Source organism: Echinococcus granulosus (genome assembly GCF_000524195.1).
Source record: "Echinococcus granulosus chromosome Unknown EG_S00048, whole genome shotgun sequence".
Classification (NCBI taxonomy): Eukaryota; Metazoa; Platyhelminthes; class Cestoda; order Cyclophyllidea; family Taeniidae; genus Echinococcus; species Echinococcus granulosus.
In genome coordinates this window covers 80,519-101,926 of record NW_020170428.1, presented here as the reverse complement: position 1 = coordinate 101,926, position 21,408 = coordinate 80,519, and the positions used below count along the sequence as shown (strand labels likewise).

The window sequence follows — 21,408 nt, the reverse complement described above, 5'->3', positions numbered from 1 at the left end:
AGGACGGAGGCAGAACGCGTGATGGGCCAAAAGTTCAGTACAAAGGGAGACCGCTCCCACCCACAGGAGATGCGGAACCCCGCCATCTATGTCCCATTTCCCCTCCGCCCCGGGAGTAAACGCTACTTACGCAATAGAATGTCGCACAAGCCTTTTGAAACAACTTGAAGACCGTAGACTTCAAGAACACCCCAGCACAAACTTCAGAACACGGACTGGTTGAAATTCGAGAGGACAGACGATGCGAGTAAAAATGAATAAATACGAGAATCTTATGGTTTGATACATAGAGATGATTGGGGGGTGGAGAAGAGTTTAATCAGTTCCATGTTACTTGACCTTGTAGTCGAAACTTCTTGAAATGTGCCAACGGGACTGGTTCAGCTGAAGTGAAAAGGAAAGATGTAGTGAGAATGACGCCGACACCAACACATCATACTTGACCCCGACCACCACATAGCGCTTAAACAACTTGAACTAATTCACAGCTAGTCTATACTGATGCGGACCTAGCGTCACACATTTGTGACGCCGGAGTGAGACGTGTCGATCGGTACCTGTCAAGTAAATGGAAGACGTCGGGCAGCTAATAGCCGACACTAAATTCCCTTCGTTGAGTTGAAAGCACTCCGGTGCCTAAATCTTTAAAAAAGCCACTTCCTCTTTGAAGATTTACTAACCCTGGAAGTTTTAGATCTGCGCTAATATCTTCAGGCGAGGAACTGGAAATTGATCTTCTGAAAATCAAAGGGGTAGGAGTATTATTTTCACCCTTTCATCAGCATTTTTAAACATCCGAGACATGAGATGGCTGTGCTCGATGGAAGCGCTGAAGTCTGTCTAGATAAACGAACCAGAGGTCGTCCTAACAGAAGACTCTCCGCCCTTTTTAAAGGCATCGACAGACAGCTGCCCTTGAAATCCCATTTTTACTGCGAGCCCATCAACATGGTACAATAAGAAGTGGTGCGAGAAGTGACAGTCGACACCTCAGCAACTCCCCACGCAGAAAAAATTAAGACAGGGGAGATGGAGGTACACTTTTATGCCGATCAACTGTCGCTAGTGCGACCTCAGGAATGGCAACCCCGACACTGATCGGTTAGGGTCAAAGTGGTGGGGATATAAACCACAGTGAAGCTACTGGTGAGCAATAACCCTGAGAATGACGTAGTTAGTGATGACTAGATATGATTATGACCCTGATGAAATTAACCCCAAAGTTGATTGGCTTGCAAAAATGCCATCTCATTTGAATAACTAACCGCTTTGGCACGATGCTTTTGACATAGGAGAAGAAGTTTAGCTGATTTTGGCATTCGGGCGCAGTACTGAAGCAAAGCTTTAATTTGTCGTAGCAGTCGAAAATACACAACTGATCTGCGAAGACAACTCAAGGGCACTAAAAGACATTCGTGAGCTGAAATGGAGAGAGAGAGGGAAATTAATCAAACAACCGTCTCTAACTAAACCGAGCTCATATCCTCCTGTGGCCTATTAACAGTCCAGATAACTCCCCAAATCAATAACGTAATCAAGTGTCAAGCCCTTATTCCCACGAAATGATCGATGAGGTTGTAGGGAGGGCGCGAGGAGGACCAACCTTTGACAGGGAGGCGTCTAGGGTACCTCCGTTGACGTGAAGGTCGCAGCATCCGAGGCAGATGCGGTGTGTGAAGATGAGCTAAAGGGCAGTGAGAAAAAGGACATGTAACGAGCTAAAAAGGAGTGAGGGGAGGAAATTACGGAAATGTAACGAGATACCAACACAGCTATTGGACAGGGCTTTAAATGTGTACTCTCGACAAGGGACACGCGGAGGGAGCACCAAAGATGCGTGCTCAAATTGGGACAAAGTAATCCATCTATTTCATAGAAAGACACTTGACAGATTCGCAATTTATCTTACAATCCCAGGAAGCCGAACAGGCAGGTGAAGCAATAAGTATTCAAAAAGATATTGGAATTTAAACGTAAAATAGATTGCGAAATAATCAATATTAGTGTCAGAAACTGCGGGTTTACTAAAAAAGTCATTTAAAACTCACGTTAAGTCTTGAGTTTAAACGGTTAAAAAGGGACTCCTCATTGGCTAACTTCAAGGCTGGAGCCAGTTCGAGGTTACCATTTAAATTAAAATAATTTGGAATCTCTCGATAACAATTAAACATTATCCATACTAATGCAAGCTGGGTGCTCTCCAATTAGAATTCTTCCAGTTTTTTGGAAAACGTGTGTGTCTATACTACTGTCGGTTCCCAGGCCATATTTAATGATTTCGTTAACGGAAAAAAACACGATATGGGGCTAGTTGATAAAAAGGACATCTGGGCCTTACAAAAAACTGTCTAAACGTGAATGATATGAGATGAGTTAGTGTACTCTACCCGGGTGTTCTATTAGTCATGGTGGCCTCGCCGACATTGCAAGTTTGTGAGACTATATCAACAACAAGCGGATGAAAAAGACAAGGAGCATTGGAAAGGCACACCGTATAATCATAACTCACACTCTCTGATTTCTCGTGGTTCCAGGTAGTCCTCAGCGCTACAGTGTTGCAGGGGCTCGATCTTTCTTAAGAACGAATCGCCACTCTTCGAAGAATGGGATAACTCGGTGTAGATGAGGAAACCAATAGCAGCAGCGTAGGAGTAACTGTTGTGAAAGTTGGTGGGGGGTGTTTCGTTACGATGGTAAATCATCGCAGCGGTGGAATGCCGTTTTCGTCGTGAGCATCGCCATGAGCAGCAACACCAGAGGGTCAGTGCAAGCAGCGATGTAATAGCCAACTGACAGACGACTATGACACCAATTTGTTGAGCTGAAAAAGGAGAGTAGAAGAGGCCATGCAAAGGAGTAGGCGTCTTTAGCAATGGGATAGTTGGACGTGATAAAAATGTCTTCAAGCGATGATTTTACACTTTGTTCCGCCTGAATTATGCCGGCGAATGGCAGTTGCGTGTCAACCATGTTAACCGAGCAAATATGTCACTGGTCATCTCCTGAGCACCCATTCACCGCATAACTTCGTGCTTCCAATGCATGTACTACTTCGTCGCCAGATTGCTATGTCCGCTGTGCAGGTGAATGCAAAGCACTATAGACACAGCCATTCGCGATGCGTGTCCTGATGAATCCCAATCAGCAACTACGATCCAGATCTACCCACTTGATCTGATACAACTTGTAGGTATGTGGGAAACTTCTTTTGTTTCGATCTAATTCCACAAAGTCAATGGGTAGGTCAACAATCAGAAGGACACTAGATTGGGGTGGTTTTAGAAGGTCCTTCGCGGAGCTGCAACTGTTCAAGGAAATTGATACCATCTCAGAGTTTCCACTAGATGACTGGAGGTAACGTAGACGACAGCATTGGGATATATCGACCGGTTTCCTTCTACGTCTTTGATCAACGGCGGCATGTACAGACGTCAAGTGCACTGTAAGCCGAGCTCAAACTCACGTACATAAGCGCAAAAGTACACCTAGTCTAAGTGCAGATTCGCCCTTCCCAATCCACCTACTCACTCACCAAGTGCAAGGTAGCGACTGCTGTCGGGAGTTGAACACTTCGGAATCTGCAGATGGCGGAAGGCGTATTTCTCAAGGTACCGACAAACCACGAAGTAGTCTCCTCCACCAGTCTGTCTGATTGAAGCTTTTGCGATAAATGTGTCCATGTTTTCATCAACCTGTGCCAAAAAACTGGGAGCTTCGAGTCAGTCCCTTAGGATAAAAAGAAGATGGTACGGATCAAACAAACTAACAGAGAAGTTAAGTAGTGAAAGACCATTGCTCGGGAGATCAGCCCAAGAGCCATTGCAACGTTCCAAGTCGAAAGAGTGGGAGGTGATGTATAATTCCACGGACTCCTCCGGGACTGTGCATGTGACATTCACAACATCACCGCACCCAATAGACGATACGGTGATGTTCGGTGGTTTTATTAATGATGCGATCTCACGCAAAATTTCCAAATCTTCCTCACTTTCTTCGTCCAACAACTCGTCTTCATCAAATTCAGTGTCTGAAAAGAAGGGTCTGGGGGAAAAACCTCAATTCTGACACAGATAAAGTTTACTTACCTTTTGGGGTTTCCTGGTTGTTGAAGGAGTGGTTGGAAGCTTCGGCTCTCATAGACAGTTCGCGCGTACACGTGACAGGTAATGGTTTTTTGAGGTTGCCTTTTTAAAACTAACGTAAAACGATAACAATTAAAACCCTTTAAGAATAAGTAGTCTTGAGAGCAGGGAAATGAGAGATTGTGTGTGGGAGACTAAAATTAAAAATAACGTGGTGTAAATTAGTAGGTCGCATTATTATGGAGTAATAAAAAAGACTTACGTTAACATTTGACTGATAATCGTGCTCTGAGTCCATATCGTCAGGGAGGCTATGTGTCCATTTAACTCTGAGATCAAATAATTGCTTTGATAAAGCGAAGTGACATTCCAGTTCAGTGGCAGGTTCTCGGAATGTGTAAAAACCCGAGGGCTGGAATTGTAGATCCAAAAAAAGTCACCTTAAAATTTAATTAGTAAGAATAATTTACCCCTCGCTGATTCTACGAGGAAGGGAGTTGTGTCAAGAAGCTGGGCACAGACTGGGACTGAACAGGTTGAACCGGAACAACATTGATAAAACCCGGAATTAGACTCGACCCCATCTGTAACTTGAAGAGTCCCATTTGAAAACACGATCAATTGACTGCAAAACTAAGGCAGAATTAACATTAAACGTACTTGGAGGGTCTAATAGGAGAACCATTGTGTATCCAAGTTCCGGAAATTAGCCTTCCATTTTGGGAAAGAGGGTGCATATAAAAACTTTGATGGGGTTTAAAATATACGTTAAAATATATTGCGTTGCACAAAGATACCAAAATGATGCACATAAAGTGCAAGGCAAGTAGCATGTAGGAACTAGTGCAAACTGGGACCCCTCAAAACAAACTCGACAACATTATGGCATTTCGAAAGTGCTTCAAAGTTACTGACCTCGGATTTTGACTCAGCCGAAGGGCCTTAAGGCCAACACAAAAATAAACTACTTCGTTAAATTTAACTAAAATATAAGAATAAACAAATTAACTACATCGGATTTTGTTAATATTGGCTCAAGAACAATAGTGCACGGAAAATTTAAATTAAGTACAGAAAAACGTTGGTAATCGATACTATGTTCAATAATCCCACACATTTCTAATAACTTCAACAAACCCTTCCAAGATAACAGATTTTGGTTAGGTATTTGTGAGCCACAGACCCAAACTTGGCCCCCTATCCCCGTCCCAGAGCATCAGGCTCCCGACAGGCGCCCTGCAGCTGCCTGGAACTGGTGACTGAATCCAAAACTAACCAGACTCGGACGAAAACCCCGCCCACGAATCGAAAAATCCTCATACCAAAATGTCCCTTCTTGACTCTTAAAAATGAAAAAATAGACGTCAAATCAAATTTTGATGCTGTACAGTGGAAGAACCGTCGCGACCGCTCGCAGGTCTCGATGCCAATTCAGGAAACGCTATTTTCGCCGATCCCGGCAGCACACGACACACATCCTCCTCCCTGATAGCCTGAATCAGCTGTTTCTCCAATTCGCTTGCCGCTTTGTCCATGGTGAAGTGCCTGATCGCCAACCTCGTAACTACGCAGAGGAAAAGAATAAAAGTATCAGAGGAACTCTAGTATTTAACTTACTCTCGCCTTTCTTCTGAACTCCCGGGAGTAGCTTCGCCTTGTACTTGAATTTCTGCAGAGCGCTGAATGGCGCACAGAAGGGTAGTGCAAAAAGAAGACTGTCCTCACGCACCGGCTGCCCAGTCAACGTCCCCAACATTGAAACTTCCCCCAATTCAGCAGCAGAATCGTCCTTTAAATCACCTTCCTTCAATTCTGGAACTGTCACAACCGCCTTCTCCTTCTCCAACTCATCAGCCGCCTCTGAAGGTCCCCTCTCCTCATCGCCCTCCACCTGTGGAAGTGATTGTTCTTCCCTTTCCTCTTGTTTCTCCACTTCTTCTTCTTCTTCTTCTTCCTCCTCCTCCTCCTCAGGTCGAGGAGCCTTGCCGAACGCATGGACCGCGCTCAGCTTCCCACTTGCGCCTTGAAGAATGCGCTGCCGCATCTGCCGCTCCTCTTCATCCTGATCGGCATACTTCTGCCGAATGCGCTTCATTTTTGCCTTCTGACCGCGTTTGAGTGGATTTGGGCCTGTAGATTTGGCCTTTGGTTGGGCTCGGCTTGGAGGAGTCTCTTTCGCTTGGGCATTCCCCTTTTTGCGCTGTTGAACTGCCTCTGATCGTGGTTTTTTGATCCTAAAAATAGATAGGAGAATGTCATAAGTATTCAAGCTAAAGCGGGATTTGTCCCTAAAAACGCGTGTATCGGTCAGTCCGATCCAGTACGGACGCCTTAGACAAGGCGACAGGCAATGGCGACAGTACGTGCCTAATTGAAGTAGCATTTGGCCATGAGCGCGGCTTCTTGTCACAGAAAAAGTGAAATCTAAAACCTGTAGATATTCACGGAAGGATTTTTAACACAGACCGATGATAGTTAAAACGCTCCTGCCAGTGACAACTCCAGCCGCGGTAGATCTATTCGAGGCACATGACACAGCGGGACTTGTCATTATTTGGAATAAAGCCTATATTCCTAAAAGAGCACCCTAGAGGTCAGCATTTCAGCATCAGCAGTACTGACAAGGCCCTTCAGGTTAGATAGAGAGAGGACGGTGGCTATTCAAATCAAAAGTCCCGGTTTAAATTGAACACTACGGATGCGGCCCCCCTTGAACCTCCGAAAGCGAGAAAATACACTCACCTATTGATATTCAGATTAAGTGTCACGTTGCTAAAGGCTTTGGCAACATCGCTCTCTTCTTCATCTTCTTCTTCAGCGTTGTCATCTGCCTGCGGTGTAATATCGTACCTCTTCAGAATGGCATTTGTTTCTTCTACAGCCTCCAAATCTATGCAACGTTCCCCAACATGTCGTTCCACCGAATCCTCGCCGAGCTAAAGGTCATTAAAAGGAAGAAATATGACCTGCTGGGTTTCTTTCAACTAGCCAGTCTAGCCAAATTGGTACAGTGAGTGGATTTAGGTCACTGAAGGCCAGGTCAGGTGGGTGGGGAATTCAAGAGAAGGCGACGCAAAGGTGCGACTTGAGTCAGGTTTGGAGTGTTTGGTTTTATGCGGAATTAAGCAACAACCGGCTACAAATAAAGCTGAAGGAAACGCGACTATACTACTTAAATCCAAAGTCAACTGCTCTTCACCTTGAACAAAATTCCAATGCCATAAGTGAGGAGACACTGAGGCAGCACATTCTTCCTGCCTCGAATCACAAAAGATCCCGTCGGCAAATACGCCCCAGATGGTGCAGTCTTCGAGACCTGATCGTACCGCACCCACCAGGCATTAGTGATGACTTTGGCGGACCACGCGTTGCTCAGGGCAACTGCCATATGGCCCGCCTCGAACAGGGTCCGCATTGGTGGTTGGGGGATAGCAGTTGCGCTGTCCTCTGAATCTGCAACCAATCACTTGATTATGAAAGTGATCTGGGGGGAGGGAAAGTGGATATAACCTACGGAAGAGGTTAGATTTAAACGGTGGCACTACATGGTGTCTCACAAATAGCTGGCACGCATTTCGGTAAGTAGGTACATGGAACAGAACAGGAAAGTTTAAAGCTCGTCCAGAAGAATTTACGCGGATGGAACGCTCTAATATACGCAGCAGACAGGTGACATTCGGGACAGGCATAGCGAAGGCAGCCGAACGTACACGTTCGTGGCTACCGAGTTTCTACGCTGTGTAAATAAAAAGTCGTAGAGTGGAATGCTTGATCCTGGACAGATAATTAACGCACAGAGGGCGATTCTCCCTCCAAGAATGAAAACGAAATGGTCACCGCACGCCGAATGTCTGCGGGTGATTCAGCTGCGTTCCACATGGAGGAGTCGTTAAACGTCGAAGGATAGACGATTGGAAGAGAAAAGTACCTCACTCCCTTTTGAAGTCAATCCTTCCCATGTTTTTTTATTAACTTACTAGTTCTACTTTGACTTGAATGTTCTCCCTTACCTTCAGTCGGCTTCTCGCAGGCCTGAAGCGCTCGTGCCTTGACGATAACGCTGCTAGCACCATGGATGTCGGCGTGAACGTAGATATCGTGTTGGCTGAAGTAGCGTTTGATGAGAGTCTCGTTTTGAACATCATCTCGACCGGCCAGCACAAGGTAATTGTCCGAGCTAATGAACCAGTGGAATTTCTCAAACCTAGAGGATTGGATATAATGGAGATATGAGTGGAGGATAGAGGTGGCAAAGAAGGGTGACAGCTTAAGCCAAACTTGTTGATAATCTTTGTTAGGGCTTTCAGCTGACCATCGTCGTCGAATACGTTGTGAGGCATTTGAAGAGAGGGCGCTATGCTGTGGCGGAATGTACCTCAAGATACTCAAAGATCTTGCAGCACGGTCAGGAAGACCCTCTCTTCTTGATGACGAAGGACTCAAGTCCACAAGATCTTATGAAGCAGTTTGGTTCCACCTATGTTAAGGGTGACGGAAGCTTGACAAATGACTCCCCGGCCATCAATCAACCGGTGTAGTGAGCGTGGCCAGTAGCCAGTCAATCACTTTGGTGAAGTTTCGAGCGACTGTCCGCAGGGCCAGACTGATTGGTTTTAGCAGATTTCGCACTTCCGCATCCGTTCAACACACATCTGCTTTGAGCGCATTTATCACCTCGGTCTGAGCTCAGCCCTTCAAAAGTGAGATGACTTAAGTAGCCTAAAAAAGCTTTGTCCATCAGCGCTTCGGAGTGGTTTTACGAAGAAACTCGTCTATAAGGAAGAGGGAAAGCAGAAAACTGTCCTCCCACCTACACGTGGTGCAGCGTAGATGATTCGTAAGCACTTTACTCTGGACACTACGCTGCCCTGCTACTGCGCCTTCTCCGAATGCTACACAAGGGTATCGTTGAAGCCACGGGTACTCAACCGATATTCCATGGCATAACAATTCAAAAGAATAGGCGAATAGGAAAAAGCACAATAAAGAACACCGTAGCGGTTATCTAGCAAACCCAAGACAAGTTGTGCCTTGTAAAGAGATAACCCAGCATTGCACTAACGCTCCCAGTGAGGACGGAAACAGCCATCCACCCTGTTTGATGTTGAAGTCGAGATGAACCGACCAACTTGACCAATTCAACTGCCATCGAAAAGTAAGAAGAACATCCCACACTTTTTCCATTGATTCAAGCCTAACCGGTATCTGCTAGAGGAGTATACTACAGATGGAGAAAATACAAGTGTCACATAATCTCGACGCCGGATTGAGAGGAGGAAATTGAGGCGTCGCACCGTACGACCATCAGCGACTAAGGAGTTGCTGTTGGACCTTTCTTATGACCGGTACCTCCCTGTGATCGTGGGTGTTGCCAACTGGGCGCCTGGAGTCACAACGACACGGTCAACTTCAAACAGCAGGAGAGAGGACTCTCCCTCCCTCTACTCTGCCCCAAGTATCCGCCGGTGCAATGTGTTGACGTTCCACAGCCAAGTGACGAATAAGAGAACACAACGAATTTCCAGACCTCCCCCCGTCATGGTTACCGCCTCCAAGGTAAATGTCAAGGAACCGATGGATTCTTGAGCCCTCTTTATCGGCAGAAATCACATCTTGACTATTTATATCAGAAGGGTTTACTTCTACCAACCCTGACAAGTCACCCTTTGTTTAAGAAAATTCCCACGGACTTAGAACACGTCATATTGTTCTATAATGCTGGCCGGCAAGATTGGAATGAGTGAGTGATCTACCTACCAGAGGTAAAAATAACTAGCCTTTCCTTCCAAAGATAGTAACATACTCACCAAAATGGTTTCCGGGTTTTGGCTAATTTTGGTGCTTCACGAACCCCTTTCCGCGTCTTCTCTGCCTTCCTAGACGCCGCCTTCAGGGCCTGGAAGATCCAATTTTGAGAATAACAGAGCCAATGCAAAAAGGTAGAAAGTGAGGCTAATGAAACTTACAATTGCTGTCCCCGCAATTGTCTTTCGTTCCTTAGCCTCTGCCTGTCGTCGATGTGTGTAGTACCTGTGAAGAATATTAGAATAACCGCCCACTTGATTGTGCACGAACAGTTTAATTAGAAGAATTTTACCCACTTTTTGGCGTTTTGAAAGGCCGTGGAGTCCAGATCCACTAGAACCTCCTGAGTGATCGCTTTCTCATCTTCATCTTCCGCGTAAAGATTACTAAGCCGCAATATCGCCTGATTCGAAGCCAGTTGAAGGCGGACGATACAATTAGCCACAGGATCATTCCCTCGTTCTTTCTGCTTTTCCAGCACCTCTTCCAACACTTTCCAACTTGTCTGATTGGCTATCGCCGAGTTCAGCGTCATTATCACCTTGTCAACTAGGTCCATATTCAATTCCAGTAGTTGCGCCTTCTGATTATCCAAGATCTGCTCTTCCTTCAGGGCTTTTAGCCTCTGTTCCTGATCTCTCTTAATATTCTCCAACTTCTTGTTTGCACTCTTTGCCTAGAAAAAGTAAGAGTAAAAGAACTGTTAAATGCTCACATTTTGGATGCTATGGACCTCGTTTCGTTGAATTTCCAAGCTGGAGTAAAATTCATCCACAGCTTTATTAAAAGACGCAAACTCGATACCAGGTTTTGAAGACAGATGCGCAAAACGGAGAGGATAATAGGAATCATATCTAACGTTTGTCGAATTCAAAATACGAGTCTAACATACTTGTTCAACTTCCCAGGTTCTGTAGAGCTTGGAATGCCCAATACGACTGCAGGTGTTGAAACCGTGCCATTATCTGTAATGACTCTCTTCTCGGAGATTTGAAGAAGGACTTCACGAAGAGCACTAGCGATTTTTGTGCTATAGTCTAAGCGACAAGCGTTAGGATCGGAGGGGACTTGAGGGTCAACTTCAGGGTTTCCAGCTACTTTTCGGCGTTTAACATTTGATAGACCAGCAAGGAAGCAGCAATGTTCAATAAGACTGGTACCGTAGGCTAAAAAAGGAGTAAGTTCCATGAAATGGGGCTTACAGAAAACGTTGCTTAGCACAGAGATCACAGGAAGACGTTCTGCGCCTTCAGCCGGTAGGCCAGTGTTCCAGGGTCCGGAAGCATCAACTAGAAGATCAGCAATAGTTTGGACAAGATTTTCAAAGCTGGAGGAATCTCTCAAATCAATCAGACATTCAGGAACGGGTCTGGCTAGTTCGATGGGGAATCGCTCACGGGTGGCGTATCTGACATCCTGATCAACATCTGTTCGTGGGCGAAGTAAGTGCAGAATGGTGTAGTCAGCATCTGTCAGAAAAATATTTCCCTAGATAGCGCATCAACATAAAGTCGATAAACTCACTTTGCCGTAGAGTTCAACGATAAGATGGAAGGCGTACTGCTCAAAACCAAACGTGATATCCACCAAACGATCAATTCCCAATTGTCGGATGTTAGAAATTTTTTTATTCTTGATATGCTTACGAAGCTGTACGAGGATAGATTAAGAAAAAAAGTACAAACTTTCATTGTGAAAGTTAGAGGCATTGTGTTTTTAGGCCAAGAAAAAGATGTCAAATTCATCCTGACACCAGATTCAATAAAAAGCACTAGTTTTTCATCCGACGAAGAACTGACCACGAAGGGTAAGACGATGGAAATAAAAAAGTACCTGGACAATTTCAGCAAATATGTTTTACTGTTGACGTCATAGGCATTGACTAGGCGGTAGCCAGTAATGCTAGAAGTTTTCATTTACAAGAAAACGCACGGTACTTATTTCTTAATTCTGAAACAACTGCAATAACATCGAAGGTTTCAAAACGAGCCTTCATCCCACAAACATGCCCAGGAGGATAGTTCAGCACATTAAAGCGTGCATAATTTGGAACGACGAATAAAACAAAACCATGCAAGGGTTGAAATTTACAAGGACCATGCAGCTTAAAAAAAAGAATTGTTTTAGGAGTGGAACAACGATTAAAATGAAAGGCCATCCAATTACTATCCTGATTTACAGCATCACCACTACCGCAAATCCAATTGCATTGATACCGCTTGTCGGTTCTGTCAGAACAAAGTTTTCGTTTATATCGCGCCATAGCAGTTCTGGAGTTGAACATTTTATCTCATTGCAGAGAAAACTTGACCTTCGGCAGTTTACATTCAGCACAATGTTAGGACTAAAGGGTGTAATCAGATCACCTTTACAACGGAGGAATTTGACTATTGATGTGCAGTTTTCCTTCGTAAATATCAGTAGTATAGGTCTGCGCATAGAGGATAACCTCTTTCAATTCATTTCGGTAAAACTCATTTGATATTAGGGGGAAATTATAGAGCCACAAAAGACGCACCGATTTTAGTTTAATTCCTTGAATCACTATTCGTCGGAGTCTGTCGACCGGCATCTTTCAGAATAGGCTTATCGACAGCGGCACAAACAAAGAAAATGGTGCAGAAATCACTCTGCCGTAGCTGTTCCATAGCCTCTTATTACCACATTTGACAGGAGTCACCAGGGCTACCGCTCCATCCGATTACCAGAAGACTATGTGCTCCTTCTCCAATTATTTGACCCAAAGCTTTTCGAAAAATTTCATGGACGCCAAATGGGATGACTTCCCTCCTTACCTCAAGTAACAAACTTAGTCTTTTTCCCGTAGGATACCTCGGAGCAACACCAAAATGTATCGCCATAACCCGACCAAAACTCTGTTGAAAATAGTGTGGTAGCGAAGTAGAAATGTTTTATGAATTAAAAATAGATGATTAAAGGGCCACGACCAGTTGTCTAGGCCCGACATCTCCTAAGCCTAAGATGACATTCAGTAAGAGAAATATGGCATGGTTCCAGAATTGTCCATAGGTGTTTTGCCAAAATTTTCCCAGGTCTAAAAGCTGCAGCGAGTTGAAGGGATTCATCGCAGCGATAAGAAATAAAGAGTTAAATGTCGCCCACAGCAATCTCGAATCCGTCTATCGGAACCACGACGCTAGCCGTCCTAACCCCAGTAGCAGTCGTCTCTGGAGGACAGATATCGACACGAACCACAGCAATTGAGATCGTAGGGTCAGTTATCAGAAAAGCAGAGGCGACCAGAAAACCCTCATGGATGTGACAGCTGCCACGATATTTTACCGCACAGTTGCTATCGTATACCCAAATGCGCTAAAGACACGATTCCATCAAACCTGAGACTTATTGCCACTGCATAGAACTGGTTGTGAACCTGATTACCTCGTGTCACGTGGTTGCACCACACGAAGACCATTACATTTCAACCACCTCACTTCAATAGGATTCGACTTCGCTGAATCCGGGTATTATATGTGGCGCCTCAACATGTAGCATCAAACCGACTAATTGCAAGTCAGTTAACCACACCAACAAATATGGGGAAGGACTTTCTAAACAGTCATTCCTTGGAAGTGAAAAATACTAACACTGTTCCTGTGTGGCTTAACCTTCATGGCGGCGTCTCCACATCCAGATGTAGAGAGCACATTAATGACCACAGCCTAACTCATGCCAGGAGATAAAACGGCATCTAAACCCACACACTGGATAAGTGAGTACAAATTGCTGTTCATCTACAGAGTGGCATGGTATTTTGCACTCGACACTGTTGGTAGTCAACCAGAGGGGGGATAGTCGGTTAAGACCAAATCAACGTAGCTTCGATATTATCTTAGTGCCGTTGAATTAACAAGTTAAATCGTAAACAAACCGCGTCTGCTATTGGCAGTTGCTGTGATAAAGTTTATTAGAATAGATATGGACTTAAGAGGTAAATCAGAGCTGACTGAAAAAGTCCTTCAAAAGCTTCGTTTGTGAGACTGTGGTTCAGTTAAATCGACAAAAATGGCTGCAAACTACCGATATTTACTGGCACGTACAAAGCACAGTAACGTAATCGAGAACTGTTGATTGAATAGAACTTTGGCCCATTAGAACTGCAGTCCCAGTAGATAATAAGATGATAATAAGGTCAAGAGCTCATAAAATATACCGGCACGCCGTTTATATGCAGGTTGTACCAACAAAAGCATACGAGGGATGATAGTCGTGAAAAATTCACACAACCATGGCAGCTTACGAGTCACCACTGTGAGCGTGTTGCAAAAGATAATTCGCGAGTGCCTCAACTGGATTTGGCGGTCTTAGTGCGGAAATAGACTTAAAGGAGAAAAGCGTACCTTTCCTTTGCTATAACAGTTAATGCTTGCATTAGGATGGGAACCACTGTACGATCCAAGTACGGCCGTGTATCAAGGTACCTCAAATCGTCTCTCGATAACTCGTCACGTTTTTCACATTGACTTCCGGACATGTCTAAATTAAGAACGATCAGCGGACACCGGACGCAGTAGAACACGCAATATTCACAGGACACCAAAAAACTGTATTACCCGCCGTTATTTGCAGTCCACTATATGTCCCCAGTGGTCCAGGTTACTAAACTACAAATCATTCTTCAATAATTACACATGATTTAGCCAAGATTTTGATAAATCTGCAATAGATTTAAAAAAGCTTGTGTTTTACTACCTTTTTTTGTGGAAGTCGTGCTAATTTGCCCTTTGGAGGCATATTAGAATCGCGATAGAAGCCCTGGATTGGTTGGCTCGGTGCTTCTTTATCTGTCTGGACGGGTGCTCGTGAGTCGGACTATGGCACTTAAGAAGGAACCGGCGAAGTACGAAGCGGGTAAGATTTGAACTGCTTTACCATTTTTTAGGTGAGAAAGTGCTCTGTTTTCATGGTCCACTGCTATATCAAGCCAAGGTAAAGTTTGGCCTTGGTACTTTGCTCGCCCCCATTTTTATGAATCGATCCTTCGTTCACCTAAATTCATTTGTTGTGATGTCCAGATTTTGGACGTAAAGGTGGAGGAAGAAGAGTACCAGTACTTTGTTCATTACCAGGGTTGGAACAAAAAGTATGTAAAGTTTACTCACTTCTACCACCAGTTTAGTTGGGATGAGTGGGTTAAGGAGGAACGCATGTTCAAGTACGACGCGGAGGGGTTGAGAATGCAGAAAGACGTTGAGAAGATAGCGTATGTAAACCACCTTGATGATTAATTGGCTCTTCCCATGTAGAATGTCTGGGAAGAAGTTAAAGGTTCTGCGAAAGTCGGATCTGAAGAAGCAGCCCTATCCTCCCCCTGAGGTTATTGAACATATTGGAATAGCCATGGAAGCGGCTAGTGGTGAGTTGTTTTTGAGTAAATCGACGTCAATTTGTTTCCGTGGATGCAGTATTTTTGTATTTATAAACATTTTTATTTGCCCATCTGTCTAGCCGTAATGCTGACATTGCTTAGCCGCATTAGTTGTATATCAGTGACTTGTTTTTATTGAGACCAGACAACAAGTAAGTTGGAAACTGTACTAAATGCAGTTGAAGTTTGCTGTGTGAAAACTGTGACTATCTTTTTCACCTTTTGAATTTCCGAAATACTGGCTTATCGCTCAACACGACAGAAGGTCCCGAGAGCCCCAAGCCAGAAGAGCCCGAGGCTCCAGACACCTCGGATTCCGATTTTCAGGCTCCAGCACCTCCCGTCAAGACAGAAGGAGACCCAGCCCAACTTTTGCCCCCGCCGAAAGCTCCACCGAATACCAGTGGCAGCAGTAGTCGCAAACGTCGAGCTCGCTCGATCGCCAGTATTACTGGTGAAACTGTGAGGCTTCTACTTAACTTACCATAGATAGTCTTGTCTCTGTAACTGAGGCCCTGTCCTTTCCCGTAGGAGGAGGGTTTCCTGAAACGAACGCAAATTAAAGTTGAACTAACAGATACGCTCAAAGCCTGGCTTGTTGATGACTGGGATCTCACCACCAAACAGTCTCGGGTAATTCTGTTTTACAATAACGGCTGTTGGCCTCAATTCTTCCTATCCTGAGCACTTTCATAGATTCACACCACTGAATTCTTTTTCTTTACTTTTTACCCCTCTCCCAGCTGGTTAGCCTGCCCGCACGTATACCGATAGCCCGTGTGTTTGATGACTACTTAGAACAAAGTAAGTCACAACACTCCAACAGCACCACCACGCAATCTCCCTTCACCGTAACGCAAGAATTCCGACGTGAATTCGTTAACGGCTTGAAAGTTAACTTCAATTTTATTCTGGGTTCTCAACTCCTGTACAAATTTGAGCGGCCGCAATACGCCGAACTGTTGAAATCGCATGCAAGCTTGGAGATGGTGGATCTCTACAGCCCGATGCATCTACTTCGGTTGCTCGGTAATTGCTACTTAAGTTGCGTTTAAGTAGAATGAAATTTGCCTCTAATGCAAGGCGTTTTCGCGCTCGTTTGTTCTTACAGTCCGTCTGAGGGATCTAATCACATTCATCAAGGCTGATCCAACCAGTGTGAGCCTATTGGAGGCAGTAACTGCTGACTTTGTTGCGTAAGTTAGTAAAGAGTGAAAAAAAATCTAACCTCCACTTCTTATTTTCATGACTTTTCTGTCTCTGTAGATTTTTGGACAAAAATAACGAGGAGTACTTCAAGTTGGAGGACTATATCAGCGCTACTCCTGATTATTTGCGTGCTGCCATGTGCTGAAGTAATATGGATTTCTTTTTGTATTTTGATAAATGCTTTAATGTATGTGCACATTTTTATTGTTTTTTCCTCGAGGCTTTTGGTGGGAAGCGGTAGGGTGGAACATACTACTAACTTTTTGTCAGCGACCGGCACTTAAATGTTGAGTAGTGTGATGCAGCTGTCAAGATCGGAATGATGGGGTCTTGTTGCCATTTTTGACTGGGTTTTTAGGTGGAAAGAAAACGTGGACGTGGTCTAGCATCAAGGTTCTGCTGAGTTGAGGCCTGGTGCATCTGCCAAACAATCAAGGTACTTGGTTTGTGGATGCCGGAGGGAGGAAGGTTAGTGGGATAGTGCCAGGGAGTGGTGCCTTCATCCACTTCCATGGGGATCTAATCTCTGTACACGATTGTTAAGTACCCCATCATGATTTCGGGGTGGGGAAAAAAAACAGTGAGGGAGGCAAATCTAAATTGCCAAGGGTCTCGATTTCCTTCTTTCAATGCCTCGCTTCAGCATTATCGTAGAAGAACATCCGCTTTGGGTGGAGGGCAGCAAACACCACAATGGATTTCACTCTTCCCTATCTTGGGGTCTGCTGTAATAGCCAATGTCAAAGGATTTGAAAGCGTCACATGGAGAGACGCTTACGTTCTCCTGAGCACTCGAAAGTGTGAAATACTCCTAGGGACTATTTATTCTGCCTCGCAGAACTCCCAGAAATCCCCTTTTTCCATCATTCACAATTCCAAATCTATGCCCTGGTAACCGACATCCAACTCTTTCTTCTCCCTGTGATTCGTCCAAAACAGTTTCTTCCCTTAAGTTGCTATATAAAGGCAATTTTGGGCCCCAAATTGGGGCAAAATAATACCATTTTATGGACACTTGAAGCCCACCTTTTTTCCTTGACTTTCTTCATTCAAAATCCCATTTCCTCTCCTCACAGGAGAAAGTAGTGCCTTAATTCCTTGAAAAGTCCGCCATGTTACTTCGTTGTCTCCTGTGAAATGCTTTAGCGATAAATCGATGCTTCAATATTTTTCGATCTGTAGACATTCAAATCCACACATACAGTTCTCAAACGCTCGCCCGCGAGAGGACACACCTCCGTGAAGGTACCACAACAGCCGTCAGTATCCACAATCTAACCTCTCCAACTGCGTAGCAGCATCGAAGATGAAACCCCACTCCCTAATCCATCTGGTCCAAAATCAAACTGATCATTTCTTATTAGAATCTGTTTAGCCGCGAAGTTGGAAATGCGAGGTAAAAAGCCCCACGGAATGCATGGTATAGAAACCCTTCCCCCACTCCACCCCCCTCCACTCTACCCCTCTCGCGCTCCTCCGCGTCCGCCTTCTCTTAAAACTTTCTACAAGATCTCAGCAAGTGCTAAGACGTGTGCAAACCGGCGCGGGTGCAAATCGAAGCTCCACAGTGTGCACTCCTCAAGCCTTTCGGCGCGCGAGCACCGCAACACTGTGCTGGATCGGGAGAATAGACGCCATGCCCCGACCAATGAGGCGATAGCCTTGGGCCTCAACCGCCGATTGGCTGGGCTTGGTGTAACGACAGCAACTCGGCCACCAATCGCATCGATCGCCGGCACGCGCTTCTTGTGATCGCGCGCAAACAATTGTTGTGGTGAACTCGTGCAAATTTCTTGTTTCGATTTTTTCCCTCGCTCTCCATCTCTGTCACTCTGCTCAGATCGATCGATTGACTGGTTGACCGATTGATTGATTGGCTAATTGACTGTTCTGTCAGTGCGTATGGATTTCTCCATTTCCCAGTTCACTGGGGAAGCGGGCATCTCGGAGGCTAAGGCGTCGCCGCTGGCGTTGGTGAAGAATGATTTTGCTGACACTGATGTCAGTATTAGCTATGCGTCTACCACGGAGACTGCCGAGATCTTTCAACACCTACCCACTAATATGTATGCCAATATTGTCTCTGGTTACCCCCGATCTGAGGCCTATTCTAGTACCTGTTTCCCCTATGCTCATGTTAATCCCGTCATGACGACAGCCTCGGGTGGAATGCCTTTTTTTCCCTACGTTGGAACAATTGATCAGCAGTCATTGCATTCACAACATCATCAACAAGAGGTGGAGGAGGAGCGTCTGAAATCTACCTGTTCCACCAGCCAGATGCCTGCTGGGACGGAAAGCGAGCAGAACTGTTACTATTCTACTGAAACACAAGAATATGCCACAGAGGACGAACAAATAACAAACGTAAATGAAGCTTACAAGTATGAGACCCTAAACAACTTTAAAGATACTGACGAGGAGGAAGAGGTTCTTGAAACTCGCCTAGATGAAGCCTTGCCTGATTGGGCAACGAGTTCGACAATGATGAACACGTCTACAGAGGGCATGGTGCAGTCTGCCGAGGTTTCAAGGACCTCCACGAATCAGACTTACACTTCAGCAACTGAACACGAGGGCCTTTTGGACTGCTCTAATCGCAGCTCCGATTCCAAGACCTATGACGAGACTGGAGGTGACTACTGCTCCACAGACCAAAGTTTGAGCGTCTCCCAGGATCAGCAACACCAGATCCAAAATACCGATCCCTCCTTTCAAGAGTCATCGGCGGTCTACATGACTTCCGAAATGCCGATTGCAGAAAATCAGCAGCCTAACTATCCACCGAACGTGACCTGCGCTCAGTCAAGTCTAATGCCCCCAATGTTTCCCTACCAGTACCTCTCTTCCGGTTTCACAGGTGATCAAAACACCTCACCAATGGAGGGAATTGTCTCGCAAAACTTTGTATTCAGTAATCAAAGCGCCTCAACTATTAATCCCTACACCGGGGAGTTGGCCAATCCTCATGCTCTGAGAATGTCCTCCGAGGCAATGGAAAGCTCTATCGATAAGGCTCTCTTCACCCGTAAGTGTAATCTGTTGACCACGCTTTTGCTAAACCCTCTTTGCACAACTTGCACACGAGCATTGAAATACGCGCGGAGGCGATTTAATCGATTTTTTGCGCCTGGACCTTGTTTGCACGCTGAAAAATCGATTTTTGTGCTACACAAAGCGGACAGCTGAGCAGAGATCAGCGGCCCGGATTGCGTTGGGACGGCATGACAGCATCCGCTGTCTCCACTTTTCCTTGTTTTACCTTCTTCTCTCAATGAAACACGACTAAGACAAAGTTAGACGTTCAAAAGATGGAAAATGTGTCGACGCCACTGTTGTTAAGTTTATTGTCCTTAAAGTGCACTTCTTTGTGTCGAATAGGCGGTGGGAAGCGGAAGGGGGATGGTGGAGACGACGCCGCAAAAGTACACTACGTTAAAGTCTAGTCGGTTAACTCATGCAGGCGGCGGCGGCGCAACTGGCAGCCGTGGGACCGTAAATTTTCCCTCTGCGATTAAATGATTGTAGATCCAGACTCGGCGGGGCCGGTGGATTCATGGACAGGCTTTCAGAAGGGAATGGTAGCGAATGCCCTAGCCTCTCAAAGTCACAATGATCTTCAACTCGGTCAGATGTCGGATAGCGAGGAGTTGAACACCAAGGAGTTGGCACAGAGGGTGAGTGCTGAGCTGAAACGCTACAGCATTCCACAAGCGGTGTTTGCGCAAAGGGTGCTCTGTCGAAGTCAGGGAACTCTGTCAGACCTACTCAGGAATCCGAAACCCTGGAGTAAACTGAAATCAGGGCGAGAGACCTTCAGACGCATGTGGAAGTGGCTTCAAGAGCCAGAATATCAGCGGATGTCGGCGCTTCGGTTGGCTGGAAAGTATCTGCAAAATTCAACAAGTAAGAAATTTTAAAGCTGCAAATAAACTGCAAAACATAACTGAATAGCACAAACCGTTTAGGCAGAAATGTATTAATTGGATCTCTTTGGATTTAAGTAGAGTTTGTTTTTCTTGTCAGCATCATTCCCGACAACCCTCTTTATTATCCTTCGGGTCCAGCCGTCACAACATTGTCAGTACATTAGAATGTTCATTCAAATGAGAGTCTGAACTTTCCGTCAAAATCAAAGATGCAACGTGTCAATCCTCTTGCATTTGGAGTTTTGTCTAGCTCATCAAATTAGGAAGGAAGGTCCATTGGCTTTGTTTTTCTCATTCCTGAACGACATATTTCGCACAAACTTTTGCTTTAAATTAGGGCCATAATTGAATGTAGCTCTACGAAACTGATGTTCTGCGTTTCCTTCTTTTTGCTGCTTAGTCGTCTACTTGGATTCTGTTTAGGAAGCAATGACTTAATAAAGTCACTATTTTTCCCCGATATCCCTCAAGAAGTCTCTCACTTGTCACTTACTGCGGATTGAATTACTTTTGTCAAATGACTTCTTTTTATAACGCTGTGGTCTTCCAACTAGCCATAGGTCGGTTCCACCAAGACGGGAGAGTAAACAGCTTGCATTGTTGGAAGTAGGCATTGCTCCGTTCCTTCACAATTGATGTATTAAAATGTAATCTCTAGAGCGGATTCCTTTTTAAGGCACTCTGTTCATTTAACTATGAGCGGCGGCAATCTCTTGTGAAAAAGCGGATCCTTAGGTCAGCTTATATTAACCACATTTCATTATTTTGTCCTCGGTATCCTTATCTTACAGACAAATCTTGGACGGGTAAAGAGAGCGAGTGGTCGGTTGATGAGCGTATAGAATTCTGATTTCTTTAGTTTCTTTTCAGGATCCTTCTAGCCGATTCCATCCTGACCACGTCCTGTGGATAGACCCCAGCAATCAACAAGTTCTTTTCGACTATTTTTTCTCTCTGATTCCTAAAGAGATCTAATTCATGCCTCCTCCTCCTC

The 21,408-nt window shown here is 45.0% G+C and overlaps 5 protein-coding genes across 5 annotated transcripts in view; 2 read left to right on the top strand and 3 right to left on the bottom strand. All coding sequences in view use genetic code 11, as the record gives it.

The window, feature by feature from the left end:
• Positions 1 to 330: 330 nt before the first annotated feature.
• Positions 331 to 5,299, bottom strand: EGR_05910 (hypothetical protein; the record flags this gene model as incomplete). Its single annotated transcript, XM_024495159.1, has 8 exons — positions 331 to 384; positions 1,266 to 1,420; positions 1,604 to 1,684; positions 2,510 to 2,821; positions 3,533 to 3,692; positions 3,768 to 4,041; positions 4,086 to 4,194; positions 5,266 to 5,299. 8 exons carry the CDS (start codon positions 5,297 to 5,299, stop codon positions 331 to 333), a joined length of 1,179 nt encoding a protein of 392 aa, XP_024350378.1.
• A 147-nt stretch (positions 5,300 to 5,446) lies between these two features.
• On the bottom strand, positions 5,447 to 11,883 carry EGR_05909 (Serologically defined colon cancer antigen; the record flags this gene model as incomplete). The annotated part of the gene is made up of 13 exons (XM_024495158.1): positions 5,447 to 5,646; positions 5,700 to 6,316; positions 6,825 to 7,018; positions 7,282 to 7,535; positions 8,093 to 8,286; positions 9,890 to 9,978; positions 10,049 to 10,112; positions 10,184 to 10,563; positions 10,603 to 10,741; positions 10,780 to 11,053; positions 11,090 to 11,375; positions 11,412 to 11,537; positions 11,857 to 11,883. 13 exons carry the CDS (start codon positions 11,881 to 11,883, stop codon positions 5,447 to 5,449), a joined length of 2,844 nt encoding a protein of 947 aa, XP_024350377.1.
• A 2,261-nt stretch (positions 11,884 to 14,144) lies between these two features.
• On the bottom strand, positions 14,145 to 14,382 carry EGR_05908 (Protein dpy-30; the record flags this gene model as incomplete). The annotated part of the gene is made up of 2 exons (XM_024495157.1): positions 14,145 to 14,211; positions 14,249 to 14,382. The coding sequence occupies 2 exons, from the start codon at positions 14,380 to 14,382 to the stop codon at positions 14,145 to 14,147; spliced, it is 201 nt and encodes a 66-aa protein (XP_024350376.1).
• Positions 14,383 to 14,722: 340 nt separating this feature from the next.
• On the top strand, positions 14,723 to 16,630 carry EGR_05907 (Mortality factor 4-like protein; the record flags this gene model as incomplete). Its single annotated transcript, XM_024495156.1, has 10 exons — positions 14,723 to 14,759; positions 14,791 to 14,837; positions 14,924 to 14,991; positions 15,028 to 15,111; positions 15,155 to 15,264; positions 15,539 to 15,738; positions 15,808 to 15,909; positions 16,020 to 16,305; positions 16,388 to 16,472; positions 16,543 to 16,630. The coding sequence occupies 10 exons, from the start codon at positions 14,723 to 14,725 to the stop codon at positions 16,628 to 16,630; spliced, it is 1,107 nt and encodes a 368-aa protein (XP_024350375.1).
• A 1,757-nt stretch (positions 16,631 to 18,387) lies between these two features.
• The window catches only part of EGR_05906 (Hepatocyte nuclear factor 6), a gene marked incomplete at both ends in the record, with an annotated part of 9,274 nt that continues 6,253 nt past the window's right edge, over positions 18,388 to 21,408 (top strand). Inside the window, 2 exons of the mRNA XM_024495155.1 lie at positions 18,388 to 19,513; positions 20,020 to 20,391. Of these exons, the coding sequence (XP_024350374.1) occupies positions 18,388 to 19,513; positions 20,020 to 20,391 (1,498 nt within the window). The remainder of the gene's footprint in view (positions 19,514 to 20,019; positions 20,392 to 21,408) is intronic.